At 33.1% G+C, this 18,521-nt stretch overlaps 3 protein-coding genes across 3 annotated transcripts; 2 read left to right on the top strand and 1 right to left on the bottom strand.

Annotated features, from left to right (window-relative positions):
* Window positions 1-3,151: 3,151 nt before the first annotated feature.
* On the top strand, window positions 3,152-4,491 carry LOTGIDRAFT_171042 (hypothetical protein; the record flags this gene model as incomplete). Its single annotated transcript, XM_009046902.1, has 4 exons — window positions 3,152-3,197; window positions 3,592-3,709; window positions 4,112-4,223; window positions 4,342-4,491. 4 exons carry the CDS (start codon window positions 3,152-3,154, stop codon window positions 4,489-4,491), a joined length of 426 nt encoding a protein of 141 aa, XP_009045150.1.
* A 3,761-nt stretch (window positions 4,492-8,252) lies between these two features.
* Window positions 8,253-9,308, top strand: LOTGIDRAFT_171041 (hypothetical protein; the record flags this gene model as incomplete). Its single annotated transcript, XM_009046901.1, has 1 exon — window positions 8,253-9,308. The coding sequence occupies one exon, from the start codon at window positions 8,253-8,255 to the stop codon at window positions 9,306-9,308; it is 1,056 nt and encodes a 351-aa protein (XP_009045149.1).
* Window positions 9,309-17,554: 8,246 nt separating this feature from the next.
* LOTGIDRAFT_67184 (hypothetical protein) lies at window positions 17,555-18,139 on the bottom strand (the record flags this gene model as incomplete). Its single annotated transcript, XM_009046900.1, has 1 exon — window positions 17,555-18,139. A coding segment is annotated over one exon (585 nt), but the record flags the coding sequence as incomplete, so codon positions are not given.
* Between the last annotated feature and the right edge of the window lie 382 nt (window positions 18,140-18,521).

The following is an 18,521-nucleotide window of genomic DNA, read 5'->3' as shown; positions in this document are numbered from 1 at the left end:
AATGAACTCTATTCTCGATTTTTCTATAGATCGCTCTATAGAATTTTGTTTTCGCAATTTGGTTAAAATCAAAGACCATTGACAAAAATAAATTATTTTCTTTCCTATCACTTTTTCGACAGTAATTGTGTTACAGAAGGTTACCTGGTTTGGTTCACACGAAGACATAGGACCGATCACGTAGGCTCAGTCAATATGTCATCTACATGACGAAAAGGTACTTAAGTTAATACAGTAACTAAAAAACATTCGACAATCTTTCCGTAATTCCTGAATTTTGCAGAGCTCTAACTAAACTTTCATGATAGACCGATTAAAAAAAAGCATTAAAAATCCCAAGATTGAATGTGATATTTCGAGTATAAGAAGTGAACACGGATAGCTTTTTTCTGTTTTCTATTGTATTGCCAATCCAATACCACTGCACAAAGCTCAACAGAACCGACGTACCAATTTCCTCGAACGTGATATACGGATGGGATATTGACACGATTAGAGCCCGACATAAAATGTCACATTTAATAGAAGTTGCTCCGACCCCCATTGGGTCGCTTAACTTTTAGAATGTTCACCATGTTTTGCATATATTTTTATATCAATAAAAGCTGAACCATTAATGAGACCATCAAGACATTGCCAGTTATCTACAGTGCCCCTGTGCTCCACACGTTATCAAAATACATTCGAGGGGTAGGCTTAACTTACGGTGTTCTAACACTCGTTTTTTTTTCAAGTTTAAATAAGCAATGACCTGTATAAATATATTTTAAACATAGCGTTGGTCTATCTATCTGTAGGTCTATTTAACAGAAGTGGGCACAATATGACGTATTGAAAATGTAGGGTGGAGTTGATATACCTACCAATCCGTGTGAATAGACCATACAATATCTTTATATAATTCCCTTATTAAGATCGGGTCAAGATAATATTGATCAATTCGTCTTACTTCGTTTAAACGATATTGGTGTACTATTGCTTTACTACTATCAAAGGGCTAGTTTCACTATCTAAGGTCGTTGTGTAGTAACAGTAGTAGATAAAATTTATTTAATAAAACCAGTAATAAAGGGCTAGTTTTACTATAAACGTGTTGGTTTCACGTTATATAGCTTGAACCACAATAAGGGGACTAATTTAAACATTATATTTTAGCCTCACATTGTTATACCTTGAGTAAAGGGCTAGTGTCACTATTCAAGGGCTGGTTTCACAATTAAAATAATGGCTAGTTTCACATTCCTATACCTGGAACCACAATTAATTGGCTACAGTTTCACTAATAAGGGCTAGTTTCGCCATTAGAGGACTAGTTTCACAAGGGCTGTACTTTGAACCACAATTAAAGGGTTAGTTTCATTAATGAAGGGCTGGTCTCACATTGCTATATATTGAACCACAATTAATAGGCTAGCTTCACTATTAAAGGGATAGTACATCATTGCTATATTGTGAACCACACAATATCAAAGGACTGGTTTCACATTGCTATGCTATGAACCAAGGGCTAGTTCCATCGTTAAAGGATAATAAAGGGCTGGTTTTATATTATTATACCATGAATCAAGGGCTGATATCACTATCAAAGGGCTAGTTTCACATTGTTGTACGATGAATCAGGGCTGGTATCTCTATTAAAGTGCTAATTTCACGTTGTTATATGATGAATCGAGGGTTAGTATCACTATTAAATGTTATTTTAACATTGTTATACGATGAATCAAGGGCTAGTATCTCTATTAAAGGGATAGTTTCACATTGTTATACGATGAATCGAGGGCTAGTATCACTATAAAAGGGCTAGTGTCACTATCAAAGGGCTAGTTTCACATTGTTATACGATGAATCAAGGGCTGGTATCACTATTAATTTGCAGGTTTTATATTGCTATACAATGTACCTTGATCCAATGGCTAGTTTCACTGTTAAAGATATGGTTTCGTATTGCTATACCAATTAAATGGAAATTGTTATATTTACCATCAAAGGGCAAGTTTAACTATTCAATAGTTCGTTCGGGTGCCATGATATTGAAAGATCGAATTTGATATAAACAAATATTAGAAGGAAATGTATTAACTTTTTCAATCTAATTTCTAAAGAGAGAAAAAAAATTAATAATCCACAAAGAGACTAAAAAATTTTCAAACATTCTTTTCTTTTTCCCTGCTTTATATTCGTAAAGAGAAGACTGTATAAATTATTGACAATGTATTAAGACAACAATACCTCTTCATTTGTTCAATGAGGCGAACGATAATCGTTATGTCTGGTTCGACTTCAAAGAATATGAGTACCAGGAACTTTTAGAATTTGGTGAGAATGTCTGGTCGAAGTTAGATAATAAAATAGAGATCTTGAGAGCTACAATAACAAATCCCCTTTTCTGACGAGAAAAGTGCTTATTGCTTATATTCTGCTTAATATATATGGTTAGTCGTAAAAGAGTAAGCCCTGTAATAATATACGAATTGTTTTGTCAGTAAATACTCGTATTTGCCATTATTTTCCCAGATAAACGCATAACGAAATGGAATCTTAACGCGCGTCTAAAATCTTGCTTTTATGGACAAAGGGAAATAACTACAAAAATTTTCTTTTCATTTTCTTACTATGTACTGTACAAAACGACTTAATAATTTTACGTTTCAAGGCAGATCGCTGTAGTCTAAATTCTTATAATGTTTGCATTAATCACAAGATGAGAATCAGGGCAAGTTAATTGGAGGTTATACATCGTTTCCGTCGACTATTACAGTGATTGTAGGGTTAGAAGAAAACTTAGATCTTTCTGTTCAGAGAAACGTCATTCGTTAAACTATCAGAAGATTATAGTTTGTAATTATATTGCCTCATAGGTAGGTGAAACAGAATTGTGAGACTGAAACACACAGAGGACACAGGCATTTTCTAGATAAGCCCCTTTATCTGTACTGTGTTCACATCGGAGACCTCAGCAAGGAAGATATGAACTGGGGTCAACATCGTGGAGGGTTATTTAACAGGGGACCAATATGAATACTTAAAATACTCCCCATATTTTAACAAGATAATATAGATAACAGTTAACATAATATATTGTCTTAATAATTCATATTTTACTCTACAAAATATACAGAGACAGGAGGTCAACTGGACATTAACTTACACCATGAATATTTCGGGTATTTTGATTCTTAGTATTGTTACACTACTTGGTAAGTGTATAACTCATTTCTTGTTGCCGTAACTTGATATCGTCCTCTTTTAATGAAGCAAAAATCTTGCTGTCTTTGAAGTTAGGTATGTCTTTCATCGCAACGTTTTCGCTCGATTTACCATTACCGTAGACATCAAATTAGCGGATATCATTATAATATTTATAATTTTAATTTTTTAGACCAATTTTTTAAAATCGATATTTGCCTCATGTGCCTCATTGCGGCCCTGGGATATTAGCCGGGAAAGAATATATATAAATTTGAAACAGTTAACGCTCCAAAATCGATCTTTGGTGGTAAAAAGATCGACAATTTTGAGATGGTATTATAATCAGATAGCATTGCAAGCTTATTTATAAATGAAAGGACCTAAGATATCTGTATATTTCAGTAATACAATGTGAAGGAGCTAGTAAGAAAATGATATGTAGGGCTATCAGAAAAATAGATTGTCATCAATATACACATAATGAAAATTGTGGTACCAATGGCATAACCTATATCAATGCGTGAGTATTGTAAACAACCACGTTTCTTAGTAGTCAAATTGCTTTGAAGGATTGTAAAGAGGTTTTCTAGAAAAAAAATTATCAGGGTCATTCTAATTTTCAATTTGACGTCTGTGGTTCCTGCAATTCAACTAAAACCAAGTGTTTGATGACGTCACTAATCGCAAAGGCCTTATCTGGTAAAGCATATTTAGCGATTAGTGACGTGACTAAAAGCTTACTTTTAGTGGAATAGCAGGAACCACAGATGTCTGATTGAAAATCGAATCGGTGCTACAAGTATCCCAGATACACATACAAATTTTATAAAACAGCTTTACAATCCCTTTAATCCAATTTTGGATGTTTTATTCGAGTGACGCAATTCGCCATTTATTTCTTAAATAATTATATATTTTGCAGATGTCACTTTGCTCAAGCTAAATGTATCAACGAATCTGTTAAAGTTGCTCATGAAGGTCACTGTTCATCAAATACTGAAGAACGTGGCGGGTTTGATTTGATTCTACAAGTGGTATGTAATGATATTAAAAAGATGGACTGCTCTCGAGATAGAACTAATGTATTATGTGCCAGTGATCGGGTTTCATACAAAAATTAGTGAGTATTTAAATTAAATTATCCAATTCTAGCCATACACAGAGGTGAACTGTGTGATAAGCTCTACAAAATCAAATTTTGTGGCTGAAATTATCTGGTTTTTCCGCTGCATCGAACCGATGTTTGCTAAACCAGGAAAAACCCACGCGTGTAAAAATATATTTGTGTACAACTTTTCATAATTATGATTAATTATGAAATGTCAAATGATCAAAATCTAAATTTAGAATTTGATGAAAATTTCTACTTTCGATTTCAGTTGTTATTTTGAGAAGGCGAGGTGTGATTTTCATCAGTTACATGTAAAACATGAAGGACATTGTAAATGATCTAAATACATCAAAAATAAAATCAAGTGGAAATACCTTTTTTTGTTTTCTATCTGCTTATCTAGTCCCGTTTTATAATTATAAGCGTCCATGATATTTGATCACAGTAATTTGTTCACGTGGAAAATTGATCATAAGCAATTTGACCACAATGTAAACTGGTCACAATAATATGGTCTCGAGAAAAATTGAAATATGCATTATTCCACTGTGAAACTTTGATTGCATACAATACAAACCAAAATATTTATTTCCCCTAAGACCAATACATCAGCCTCTTATCAAGAGGTACCGTCGGTGGCTCGGTGAGTTAGACGCTTGCACGCTAATCTGAGGGTCCATGGTTTAACCCGGCACAGGTCGAGATAATACCTTCAAATTTTACAACCCGGTTTTCCCCTGTCAGTGATGTAGGTAGTCCATTGGGTGGGACAATAAACTCAGGCCCCGCGTGCTACATGCTTAAAATCCCTCGACAGTTGGAAATCGAAAAAGAGCAGGCTAATGCTGCTGTCCTGGCAAAATTTCCCTCATTTCACCCTGTATGGTGTTGCCCGTCTTCCATTTCATTTCATTCCAGCCTCTGATAGCTATTTTGAAAGTTGTCATCTCTACTCCAGCCGATAATCTATCAGTGGCTGGAAAGAGGCAGATGTTTCGCACTAATTTTCCTGAGATATTTATAAAAATGCGGTCTAAAATCCCCGGGAATTCCATCACTAACACCCACGTATTTTCCACCATGATATTTTTAGCTGTGTGTCTTATTGCATTTTAAACACCCTTCAACGTAAAACATTAATCATAGCAAATGAATCATAATTATGCGGGTGGGTTTTAAAGATAAATATTTATTTCTTTCGTTTCATCTTAAAAATAATTTTGAGTCCATAATATTGCCATCAACAAAAATTCCAATAGTTGCGTTTCGTAGAATAAAAACCTGCGATCTTTGACAATCCTCATTATAGCGCATTTTTTATACGCCCACATTATAATGTGATCGTAATATTGTTTTCGCCCCTGACCGTCCATAATTGGTGTGATCATTTATATTCATGAGATCTTGGTCGAATTTGAAGAACTGTTTTTGAGTTATTGCCCTTGACTAAGGAAAAACACGTCAAAATTTGTTTGTGAATACTATAAAGACTACAGTTTTTATCTGAATTTAATGAAATTTTGTGTGATCATTTATTTTGATTAGATCTTGAACGAGTTCGAATTTGACGAACTTTCTATGAATGGGTTTTTAGTTATTGCCCTTGACTTAAGTAAAACGCGCCAAAATTTGTGAAAACAATAGAGACTACAGTTTTTATCTGATCTTGGTCATGTTTGAATCTGACGATTTTTCAATGAATGGAGTTTGAGTTATTGCCCTTAAGTTTTATGAAATTTTGTGTGTTTGATATCATGTACTGGTACGATTTGACACAGATTAGCGATCGCCTTTGATCTATTGAAAATTTATCAGGAAAGTTGGCGTATCTTGATTTTCAGTTCAGAATTCAGATAATTGCACCCTGATGATAAACCATGGGCTGATGATATTTTACAAAACTTGATCGTAAGACTTACTATTATCAATTATGAAACTGGAGAAGGCACCTGACAATTAGTGCTAAATTATGACTACAGTTTGAAAACTATATTTCTATTATTCTTGTATGGATTTCAGTTACCAATTCGCGCGAATGGATAACTATTTTCGGTTATATGGATTTAGTTACCTATTCGCGCAAATGGATAACTATTTTCGGTTATATGGAATTAGTTACCAATTCGCGCAAATGGATAACTATTTTCGGTTATATGGATTTAGTTACCTATTCGCGCAAATGGATAACTATTTTCGTTTATATGGATTTAGTTACCAATTCGCGCAAATGGATAACTATTTTCGGTTATATGGATTTAGTTACCTATTCGCGCAAATGGATAACTATTTTCGGTAATATGGATTTAGTTACCTATTCGCGCAAATGGATAACTATTTTCGGTTATATTCGTACAATTATGGTGAGAAAAAAACATAGTTAGTTCTGATGCCCTGGAAACTTTTTAAAAGATTGTTCAATGTAGTGTTCGTGTTTATGTTTTTATTTCTATGGATTTTTAGAATGTCGACTAGTCTAGACAAGATGAAGTCTTTAAAGGAATACTACCTCTTAAAAATGAAATTTGGCCAATAAGAGTAGTTATATTCATCAGTGGACTAAACTGGTGTCATAACTTAACGGAATCCCTCACGATAAATCCTAACAAATATGTAATTATAAAAAAACGCTTTTTTCAATAATTACCTTTAGTTTTAAAATGATAATTACTTAGTTATTATAAAATGATTACTAAGGAATTCTGTTGTATAGTTGTATGACAAGTTCACAGATGAATTTGTACTCATTATGGTCAAATTCGAGAATTGAAATTTTAGTTTTATTCTAAGAGGTAGTATTCCTTTAAACAACAAAACACGACTATAGCAGTCATCTATTGTATTACTATATTACACAACTGTAGTATTTTATCGGGGATGCCCTATATATTGTACACGTTCACAGTATTCAGCCTACGCTTTATTGTATAAAGTTCATCGATCGAATGTGAATCTTTAGCCCGAGAGTATTTATTTTATAGTTTCTAATCTTATCTTATGATTAATGCCAGTGCTTTCGATCACCTCAACATTTAATTTTAGTGGATTTGTCGTCTTTTATACAGCTTATATTCTTTAGTCATGGTATCAGTCCAACTGATGGAAGTTGACCTAGTTTGACACTTTAATTTTATGTCACGGGGTAGTGTTCCTCTAGATGACATTTAGCAATTGTGAGTACGATATATAGACACAGTTTTATGGAACAACCAGTGGTTGATTTAAAGACTGTAATTACTGGGTATAATTAAAGTTGTACCTATTCAACTATATATATGTGTATTTATCGTAGAACATAATGTTAGACGTGAAAACATGAATACAATAACATAACGTTAAATATTACATGTATATTATGTTTGCCTTGGTGTATGAAGTAAGACAGGACATAATCAGCCGTAATAATGTTAATGTGGTTTGAATTGAGAAAGAAACAACCATATTTTACAAGGATAATAACATATGTTCACGATGTTCTTTTCTACCAGCTTGATCAAGCTTGACATTGATCCTTCATTATCCGAGTGCAGTGGTATAATATCTTTTATTGGTAGGAAATACCTAGGGTCGAGATCCCATACATGTTGGAAATAAAAGAGGGGTAGTTTATTATAATATTCACCATCAAAGCACTCTTCCCCATTGTACCTGACTTGAAGTTGTCTTTCGACAATACAGTCCAATATGTACAAAGGTAGAGCGTAAACACCATTTCCTTCAGTGTCTTTTAATCATAATTGACATTGATCCAGTCTCCGTGAACATTATGTGAACTGAATGTTTTTCGGACTACATGTGAACGTTCACATCGATCAATACACGAATCAGCAGTGATGTTTAAGTGTTTTGTCTGCAATTTGCAATTGCAGGAATTTCCACACGTTCCAAATATAGCTTTGTTCATATATCATAAGACCGTTACTGGCATTTGTGCAAGAATCAATCTGCTAAAAGGATGGATTTTGAGGTTGCGGATGAAGCGTTCCCTGTTCTATCCGACGTGATAAATTGTCGTAAGCAGGATACCCATGACGATTTTAAGGATTTTGTTGATTTAGATGTGGACGATCTTCCTGTCAAACATCGGAATGAGCAAACCTTGAAGTATATCCAAAGTCTTGGAAATCGTGTTGTAAGGCTGGTGGTAGAAAAACCAGCTGGTGCTATTTTTGGATCAGGTGTGGTGTTTAGAGTTGGTGCAGTTTTTATCATCCTAACAAACGACCATGTCGTTGGCTGTGAAGAAGATGTGAAAAATTGTAAGATCGAGTTCTTTTACCATGACGTGACTAGAAATGCAGTTGTGACTAGCAGGGGTCAGAAGATGCTCGGTTCTTCAAATTTTCAAGACAGATGCTTTTTCACCTTTAGTCCTGTACCGCCCGCTATTGAAGATATGGCAATGTTCGACAATTCGGAGCTGGTAGCAGATATTACCTACTCCAAAGATGGTAGCAGTATGAAATGTAATGGATATGTTAACATGAAAGATGATAAATGGTTAGTAATGGCGCCGCTACCATCACCAGATATAGGTGAAGATTGTTTTTGTGAGGTCGCCTTCACCCAAAAAGGATGTGACGAACCTCAGTTGGCAACATTTGTTCGCATCCTTTCCACAGAAGACAAAGGTCATTACATTGAAATCACTGACGTACCAGAATTTGTCAAATCAGCATCATTAGCCAGTTGGGTTGCTCCATGGCCTATGGGTTGTAAGGAATTCACTCCCATGGTCATACATCATCCGCATGGAGTATATAAAAAGGTTACTGTGGGTAAAATGTTGGCTGTTGAAAGTGATAGTGTTGTGGATAAGTTGTACCATACAGCTAAAACATGTCCTGGATCCAGTGGTGGCTTGGTGATAACAGTCGGTGGAGATTCATCTAAATATTTTGCATACCCTGCTTATATTTGTATACACTGTCAAGGAGACAGAGCTTCAGAATTTCGAGGAGTTCCAACAGAAACCGGAAACGTCAATGTGTCCCTGTTTAATAACAGCTAAATATGTTAGTAGAAAGTTTGTCGTCATGAACCTTGCCATAAGTTATAGTATAGAATAGAACCACTGGGTATGGTAAATATTATAACCATTTTTTTATAATGAGGCATCTGAAGTATTCTGTAATGTTTCCTATTTCTAATACACGTACAGATAGCAATATATTCGTAACCAATTACTTTTCTACAAGATTATTTTTATTAGACGATTACCCTCCTACCAATACCATCTTCTCAATGGTCAAAGTCTTCATCTTATACCTTGACTGCAATGGCTCACTTTCTTGTTTCACGGTCATCGGTGTTTGATTGGATTTTACGCAAATCAGAGCCCTCGTATTTCATGCGTTATTTTTACAGGCTTTGCGTCAAGGGCTTTGATTGCCTATATTCGCTAGCGAACAATCCAATCAAATTGCTGCAAGGTCCAAGATGGAGACGTAATACCTTTCTTGACCATCGAGAAGATGTCCACCTACCAACAAAGAACTTGAAAGTTTCGTATAATTGTGGTTGCAGAGAAAAGGTTTAAAGCTACAACAGGCATCAAAACAATTTACAGGCTAATATGCTTAAAATAACTTATCATTCGAGTGGAAAACGTCGAACCCGTAGAGCTATGCTCGTCAGAGTTCCATCGACAGTTTTTATTCTGCCGTACAGTTGAAACTGTGTTTACAGATCACTCTATGGAATAATCGAAAATGGTCTCTTGTTGAAGGTGTTCTCTAAGAAGAGGATTGGATCTAGATACATGTATTACTTTTCACTTTGGTGATTCTCTTTTCTTTCTTTTTTGTTGTTGTTGATAGAAATGACTAATGACATTAAACTACTATTGATTGGTGAACACGTTTTGCATGAAATCTGCAATACAATATGTTTAATCGATATATCACATGAATTTAGCAGTTAAAGGAAAACCTCCACTTAAAAACATAAAATTCGTGAACTTCGCCAATAAGAGTATAATGTATTCATCAGTGGACTTAACTGGTGTCATAACTAAACAACAAAATCCCTCTACAATGCATAAAACAAAGTAATCCTCCATAAAACATATGAAAAGCGTTTTTCAGTTATTACAAAGTTTTATGCATACGGGTATTCTGTAAAGTAATGACACCAGGTAAGTACATTGATGATTATATACTATCATTGGCAAAGTTTTAGAATTTAGATCTAAGAGGTGGTATTCCTTAATAGAACAAACTAGAATATAATTTGAATTTGTATGAAGAATCGTAAAGGAACTATCCTTTCAGAATGGTCCAGGTACTATGAAACAAATTATGCAATAACACTTAACAGTTCATATGTCTCGTCCAATGTCAATACATCTCTATAGTTATAGTTACAGATCTTTTTAAATGGTTTGTGATCGTCTAAATATTAATTTCTTCAATAGCTCAATTGACAGTGACGGCGCCAGTAGGGGTACCCTACAAATATATTTGTCCCCATCATATGGGTATAGCATAAGTTGAACCATTTTATATTGAGCGTTAACCTTTAATATTTTTTGTTTCTGGTGTGGACTAGGTTCAACCTGTCCCTATGGTAGTTGAGTCACTGTCTTGAACGGTGCTATGAAATGGTGCTTTTTTATTTTAATAAATTTTTTATTGTTTAATTGTTTTATTTTGTAACATTATACACAGCCATCTGTTGCTCTCTGACGCATAATATTGTCTTGCTAGAGATGCAAAGAGATAAAGGGACATATTATTCGCAAGTCGTAGTCGTAGAAACAGGAATTTTTTGACCAAGCCAATCAGTAACAGTGTCCACAGCTCACTGCCGAAATTTGAGCCTTCAAATCAATATGCAGTTGGAAATCGTAAAAAAAAAATCAGGCTAATGCCGCTGACCTAACAAAATGTGCCTCATCGCCGTCTTCATTAGCCCACGTGGTGCAGAAAAGTAGAACGTAAAACTGCATTTATTTCATTTCATTTCAAATCTAAGTGCTTCCAGAATCCGGAATTGAATGTTAGAATGACGGCTTGTCATTTCTTGAGACTCCGGGATATTTTTCAAGGAATTATGCGATTTTTGCACATTTCTAGTACTTCTCAAGACTATTTACATATATAAGACCCAAATCAACTCCAAAAATGGCGAATTCATTCCTTTAAGTTACATACCCAGATGTTATTGTAATTTGATCATCCTATCTAGATCAGAATGACTGATTTATTCAATATCAAGTTTCGCCTGCAATCAATATCATTAAAATTTCGTTTCTGATCTTGTTTTCTAAATTTTTTCAAAGTAGACGCAGAATATCACAAGAACTTGAAAGAAAATTGTAATCTAAGTTTTGGTCTGTAACAGGAGTATTGGGGTAAAAACGACATTAATCCTGATTGGAGCTTCCACGTCCAAAAAACAAAAAACAGACCAAAACAATCGATTTTGGCTACTGCAGTTAATTTATTAGACGCAATTCGTAATAGCATGACATGGCAGCTGGAGTTATCGGGATCTATATGTTGATATGCTCTATGAATATGCTCTATCTATATATAAAATATATTAATACTCCTATAGTTTTATATGATAGTCTCTTTTAACGTGTCCATACAGGACAGAATAAGGAAGGACAATAAAAGTAATAGTCAGTTCTATCCAGTCTCTTTGATAAACAATTTATTATAACAAATAATTTAGATTACTCACTTCAGTCTGAAGTCAAGAATGCGAGTAATTATCAATATATACAGAGTAATTGGTGACTATTATTAGTATACATGTATATATACCGAGTAATTGTGAATATTGATGAAATGCGAGTATTTATCAATATATACAGAGTAATTGGTGACTATTATTAGTATAAATGTATATATACCGAGTAATTGTGAATATTGATAAAATGCGAGTAATTATCAATATATACAGAGTAATTGGTGACTATTATTAGTATAAATGTATATATACCGAGTAATTGTGAATATTGATGAAATGCGAGTATTTATCAATATATACAGAGTAATTGGTGACTATTATTAGTATAAATGTATATATACCGTGTAATTGTGAAAATACAGAATAATTATGAAAAATAGTAAAACAGCATTGAATATTTCTTATTCTGCACATACAAAGTCATTCTGCACATATAGAGTAATTCTGCACATACAAAGAAATTCTGCACATACAAAGTAATTCTGCACATAGGGCCTACAATTATACAGATAATGGCCTTCACATAATTTATAAACGGGTAAAAACTGACACATAGCTTAATTAATGCCTCTTTTTAACAATAAAGAATATTGTTCCATAAAAACGTTATAAGCATTTTCTAATAATAACTTTGTAACATATCTTGCATAGTACAGAGGATCATTTTGACTATTATTTCTACTCAAAATAAACTTGGTCAAAACTATCTATAATGACATCAAAGAAATATTTCACCTAAAAGACTATCATGGTCTTATACTAAATATTATTGATGAAAAATCAATCAATGAATTAAAGTGACTGTGTGTCATAAATTCAAATCGTATTTTTCGTGGATATTTTTTAGACCTTTTTTTGTCTTTTTAAAATAGAATATCTTGAATACTTTTTTACAATTAATTTTTTTCTTTTCAGTCTCAGAAAAATAAATTTTAAACCATAGCACTAGCATGTAAAAAATTTGACATAAACGTAAAATAATGAGCCATAGTGACTTTAATCCAGGTGAGAGATACAAGACTCTCTAAGCTGACAGTTATACCTGACTGGATAAGCTAGACTAAAGATATAGTGGCTCTCTACTATAGGACTGTCAATAATTTTGTTGGTTGAAGATTATTTTGGCCAAGTGCCACTGGTGAAGTCAATCTAAATACTTATTTCATACCATACTGGACTATAATAAACTCTTTTTATAGACTTGGGGATGATTTATCAATTTCTTGCTCAGATTCCTAGAATGTAAGGTGAGTTTTCCTGCTTTTTTTTCAATTTTCTCCACCTATATTACAGACTATCAGTAATAACAGCTTTGGTTATTTTTTTTAAATTCTTCTTGTAAATTCTATGTAAGAAGAAAGAAGTTTGTGCATGTTACATAACTAGTTGAAGCTTATTGATAAAGTTCAATATATTGTTTTGGACTATCTTTATAATGGCAAGAAAAATATTCATGACATGAGTAAAGATTAAATGTGTAAACCACCAAAATAAAACTGGTCTTATTAGGCTTTATATGTAAGATCATTCAAATTTAAAAACTTTTAGAATTAAGTGAAGGTATAAGTCCAGACGTATCCATTTACAATTAAATAGTTTGCGATATCAGCATCCGCTGGAAGCGAACGTTAACTTGTCATCTACCAACCAACCTTTACAATTAAAATGTTGAGAGTATTATATAGAAGAGATAAGCAAATTATCTAAGGCCCTTCAAATCTTTACTAATTAATTTCCAAATTGATATGCTCATAGTATTAGGCCACATATATAGGGTATATAGAATAATCTTGCCAAATGAAATTGTTATATATAGGGTACATGGGTAACATTCCTAACTTAAATGCTTACAGAATTAGGCTACATGTATATTTAGGGTCCACATGTAACTAAGTACATATATTGTAGTACTGTTTATTAAAGTGCATTAAAGAAACCAAATTTTTAAATTGGTTTATTAGTACATTACATTAAACTTTACAGGTACAATAAGAGGTACATAATTCTTGTAATTTAAAGACCTTATAAATGTTTATTGTTTGTCTTCATATTCAGTGCAATAAGGATCAAATATTGTGGATCTTGGACCAAGGCAGGGAAGTTTATTCTCCATATGGTGATACGATATTTCTCAAAAAGTTCACTTAGATAACATATCAGTTGGTGTATATTTGTAGTTATTGGTATATGAGAGATATTCTTTATAAACAGCCAATCTTTGTGATAGACCAATGAAGCAAAACAATATAGATTTGTATATTTGGATAAGACAACTATGTACTCAAATATGTAATGACATGTTTACATTTCCCCACAAAATATTTATCAAGAATTTGATATGGACTATAATATATGATTGTATTAAATGTACTAGATAAGAACAATGTTTTCCATATTAATAACATTTTTCACATATATATGATCAGAGTTTTAAATAGAAATCGTTTGACAAAGTCCAAAGTAAACTTTGAAATTTTCAGAAATAGCGATCAAATATATTTCCATTATGGACTGGATTAGTAATCCCAGATAGATCAGATATTTCTGATATATTCTGTCAAATAATTTAAAAAGTTGATATGTATTCAATGTATAAAAATATCAAATATTGTACTATTCAGCATCAAAACTTATAAAAATATTGTCTTCAGATACTCAATAGAGGCTAATTAATCAAGTCTATAACATTTGGTCACAAAAAAATAAATTAATGGATCTTAATTTGGTTTGAAACTAACTTTTGCTTAATATTTCGTTTGAGCGATAACATTTTCAGAGTGATACATGTGTATTTGTTAGCACAAGTGGTAGTGCCAGCCTCCTGAGACTGGAGATACATCTACTAAAAAACAGTCCTATAGTCTGATTAGCAATCTGAAAAGTACTACGGTTAGCAGAAAATGTGCACATGAAGCAAATATGTAGACTATAGGCTATTGCTTTAAGAAATATGAAAACCTATGTTTAATCCTTTAATCTGTTTTGAAAAGAAGAGAAATATGATCCCTAACATGTCTAAAGTATTGAATACATTCCTAATGATATCTATCAATATTATCTGGTATTATTAATCTATTGATAATAAAACTGATCAGTCTACAATATTACTAGGATTAACATTGTGTGAATATCCCACTGAAAGTATGATAATTTGAGGGGTTTGTAGCACAGTCAGTTAGAGTGTTGGAAACTTTACATGACATCTTATGCTTGACTATGTTGAAAAATGGTGGTTGTGGGTTGTAATCTAGGCCTACAAACCTTGAATATGTCATCTTTCAAGTCGAACTAACTGTAAATGGGTATGGATAATCTGGAAAAAAATTTAAATGCTAAGATGTTTGGCCAAGGACCAGCTGGTAGAAAGGATCCTAAATGAACTTAACCTTGTTTCCATCTTTCTTAATAAGGCCAGTTTTGATAACCAGCAAGAAATTCATGATTTTCAAGTCTCTTTTAGTGCATCATTACCCATAGTAAACTTACATTTATACTGTGTTTTCACTGCAGGAGATAAACCTCATATGGTCAACCAAGAAAAAAGGCTTCCCCCTCCATTTTTAACTTTATTATCACTGTACATAGGAAAAGAATGGTCTTTGAGCCAACTAGACAATTCTGTGGCCTGAAATTAAAGGGATACTAGGTCTACCTCTTAGGATGGACATTAAATTTAAATTTCAAACTTGGTCAATAAGAGTATATATTCATCAGTTGAACTTACCAGGTGCCATGACTAAAGAATATAATCTTTATATAAGATGATATATCCATTAAACAAAATTAATGGACTATTACTTAGTTTATGGATTTATTAGATTATAGAGGGATTCTGTTGTATAGTTTTGACACCAGTCCTGTCTAACATTGAGACCTTAATGTAAAGTACAGTACATTTTCAAGTACTGTATGTATTTTTAACATAACAACATACAATTTATGATGGGGTCAACTCCCAGGGTCAAATATTGCTATTCATATTTTGTATGGCCTTGAATAGAAGTGATATTATACTAGTTACATCATAAAAACCTACATTGAATACATATTGAAATACCTTTTGGTTTTCACCATATTGTTTGCAAATAAAGCCACCTTTGGGTCTTCTTATTGCCATTGTAGACTAAGTTAGACTATGGTTCGAAGTATTTTTTTTAACTTTTCCATTCATATACAAGTCATAAAAGGGTAAGAAGGTATAACATTTTGAAATGACCTGATTGTAAACACACGAATAAAAAAAATGATTGTACTTTTTAATAGACATCAAAGTGTGAAAATATAATGCGGGTTTTTTAACGAGATTTTATGATTGTCAAATATTGCCGGTAGGTCTACACTATTGATCATTTTCTATGTTTACTATTTCTAAATCAAGGACAAGGCAATTAAAATAGGTCCTCTGTGCTATGAGCTGTGTACATAAAAATAAAAAAAATTATAGTTTGTACCCCTGTACTAATAAATTTCCCTTGTTGCACACTGCATTAACCGGCAGTAACTGTCGTCTATAGCTCACCAGGGAGCTGAAAAGTTTTTTGAAAATGTTATCTTTTTTTTTACCACAAAATCATTATGGAGTCATTTCTTTTATTCTCGAAAGTTCTGTTGAACACAAAATTCATATATGGCAGACATTAAAGCGAAACAATTACATTTTGGATCCAAATGAATATGAAACTGATTTGTACTTATGGTCCAATTACAGAATCCAATATGATCATTAAAGATGCAGTAGGAAGATTGTAATCACAGGATATTTAGATCACTAGTATTAGTACCGGTAAGTCATTTTCACCTTTGTTCTCTCCCCTTGTCTGTCTCAGTTGATCCCATAGAATTGAACTGTTTGTGTAGGATTTTTAGAAATCAGATGAAGTCGTCTTCAAGATTTTCTTTATGATCAAAATATTTCAATTATTCACAGCAATTTACAACATAAACTAAACATAAGTACAAAAATGTGTAAAATTAAAAAGGAAATGTTGAAGATTCATTCCCTGAATATTGTCACAATAGCCTTCAATCTTAAATTGAGTCTTTTGTTGAAGGAATTCATATGGCCATTTTGTTTTGCAAGTACACATGATAGGATTTGAATCAAGATTAATTCCTTGTAAAGAAGGGCAGTTCTGTACAAATTTAGGAATGGATGAGAGGTTATTGTCAAAGAGAAACAATTGTTGGGTACCTTGTCAATGATGCTTGGTGATATATACCTTAGATTATTGGAACTTAAATCTAGGTTTTCCAGTGCTGAAAATCCATTGATAATATCTCATTGAGTGATAATTCTAAATTTTTCAGTTTTGGCAAGTTTGCAAACGCAGATGGAATTCTGGTTAAGCCACAGTCTTCTACCCTCAGATCTGTCACATTTGCAGGAATCCTGTTTTCTCTTATGATTTCCAGATTATTGTGGGATAAATCAAGCTTTGTCAAAGTTTTGAGCTGCCTCAGTGCTGTTGGTACTGATGAGATATTGATTCTCTGAAGGTTAAGATCCTTTAACGTATTAGATTGCTCATAGAAAGATTCTTCCAAAAATCCGGAATCACCCAAAGGATTATAAGACATGTCTAATATTTCCAACATGCGTAGTTGATCCAATTGTATGGGAACATACTGGAATTTACAGTTGTCAAGAATCAGCACGTTGAGTGACCACTGATGATTTTGAATATTTTTTGGGAAGGTAGAAATAGGATTGTATCCAAGATCAAGTTCTTCCAAAAATGGCATTTTTTCAAGCCATGATGGCCAAGCTGTGAAAAAATTTCCACTTGCAAGGAATTTTTTCATGGAAGATAACTGAATGTTGAGTTCCTCTGCTGAAAATATTTTATTATGATTAATGTGAAGTTCTTCCAAATTGACCAAATTTCCAATAGCTTTTGGTAGAGTTGTCAGATGGTTGAATTGAAGGTCAAGTACTTTGACTTCACCCATACCCTTAAACACAATGTCCTCAATTTTCATAATTCGGTTGAAGGAAAGGTTTAATTCTGTGACTTTCAAACCATCAAAGATATGATTCTCAATTGTTGTCAAGTGATTTCTACTGAGGTCCAATATACTTAAAGACTGTGTTGAAGAATAAATCTTTGGAATGTATTGAAGTCTTCTGGATGAGCAATCAATACTGGTAGAATGACATATACATGTTCTAGGACATCTGGTTGATATGTGTGTGGTTGACATTCCTGTGGTTGGTCTATGTGTGGTTGACATTCCTGTGGTTGATCTACGTGTGTTAGAAATTATTTTTGTTGGTTTAAGTGTGGTTGACATAATTTTGGTTGGTCTATTTGTGGTTGACATCATTCTGGTTGGTTTATGTGTAGTTGACATCCTTGTAGTTATTCTTTTTGTGCTTGACATCAGTCTGGTTGGTTTATGTGTGGTTGACATCCTTGTATTTATTCTTTTTGTGGTTGACATCAGTCTGGTTGGTTTATGTGTAGTTGACATCCTTGTAGTTATTCTTTTTGTGCTTGACATCAGTCTGGTTGGTTTATGTGTGGTT

This window comes from Lottia gigantea (assembly GCF_000327385.1).
Source record: "Lottia gigantea unplaced genomic scaffold LOTGIsca_108, whole genome shotgun sequence".
Taxonomy (NCBI): domain Eukaryota; kingdom Metazoa; phylum Mollusca; class Gastropoda; family Lottiidae; genus Lottia; species Lottia gigantea.
The sequence above is the reverse complement of the archived record's forward strand: the minus strand, read 5'-3'. Positions and strand labels throughout refer to the sequence as shown.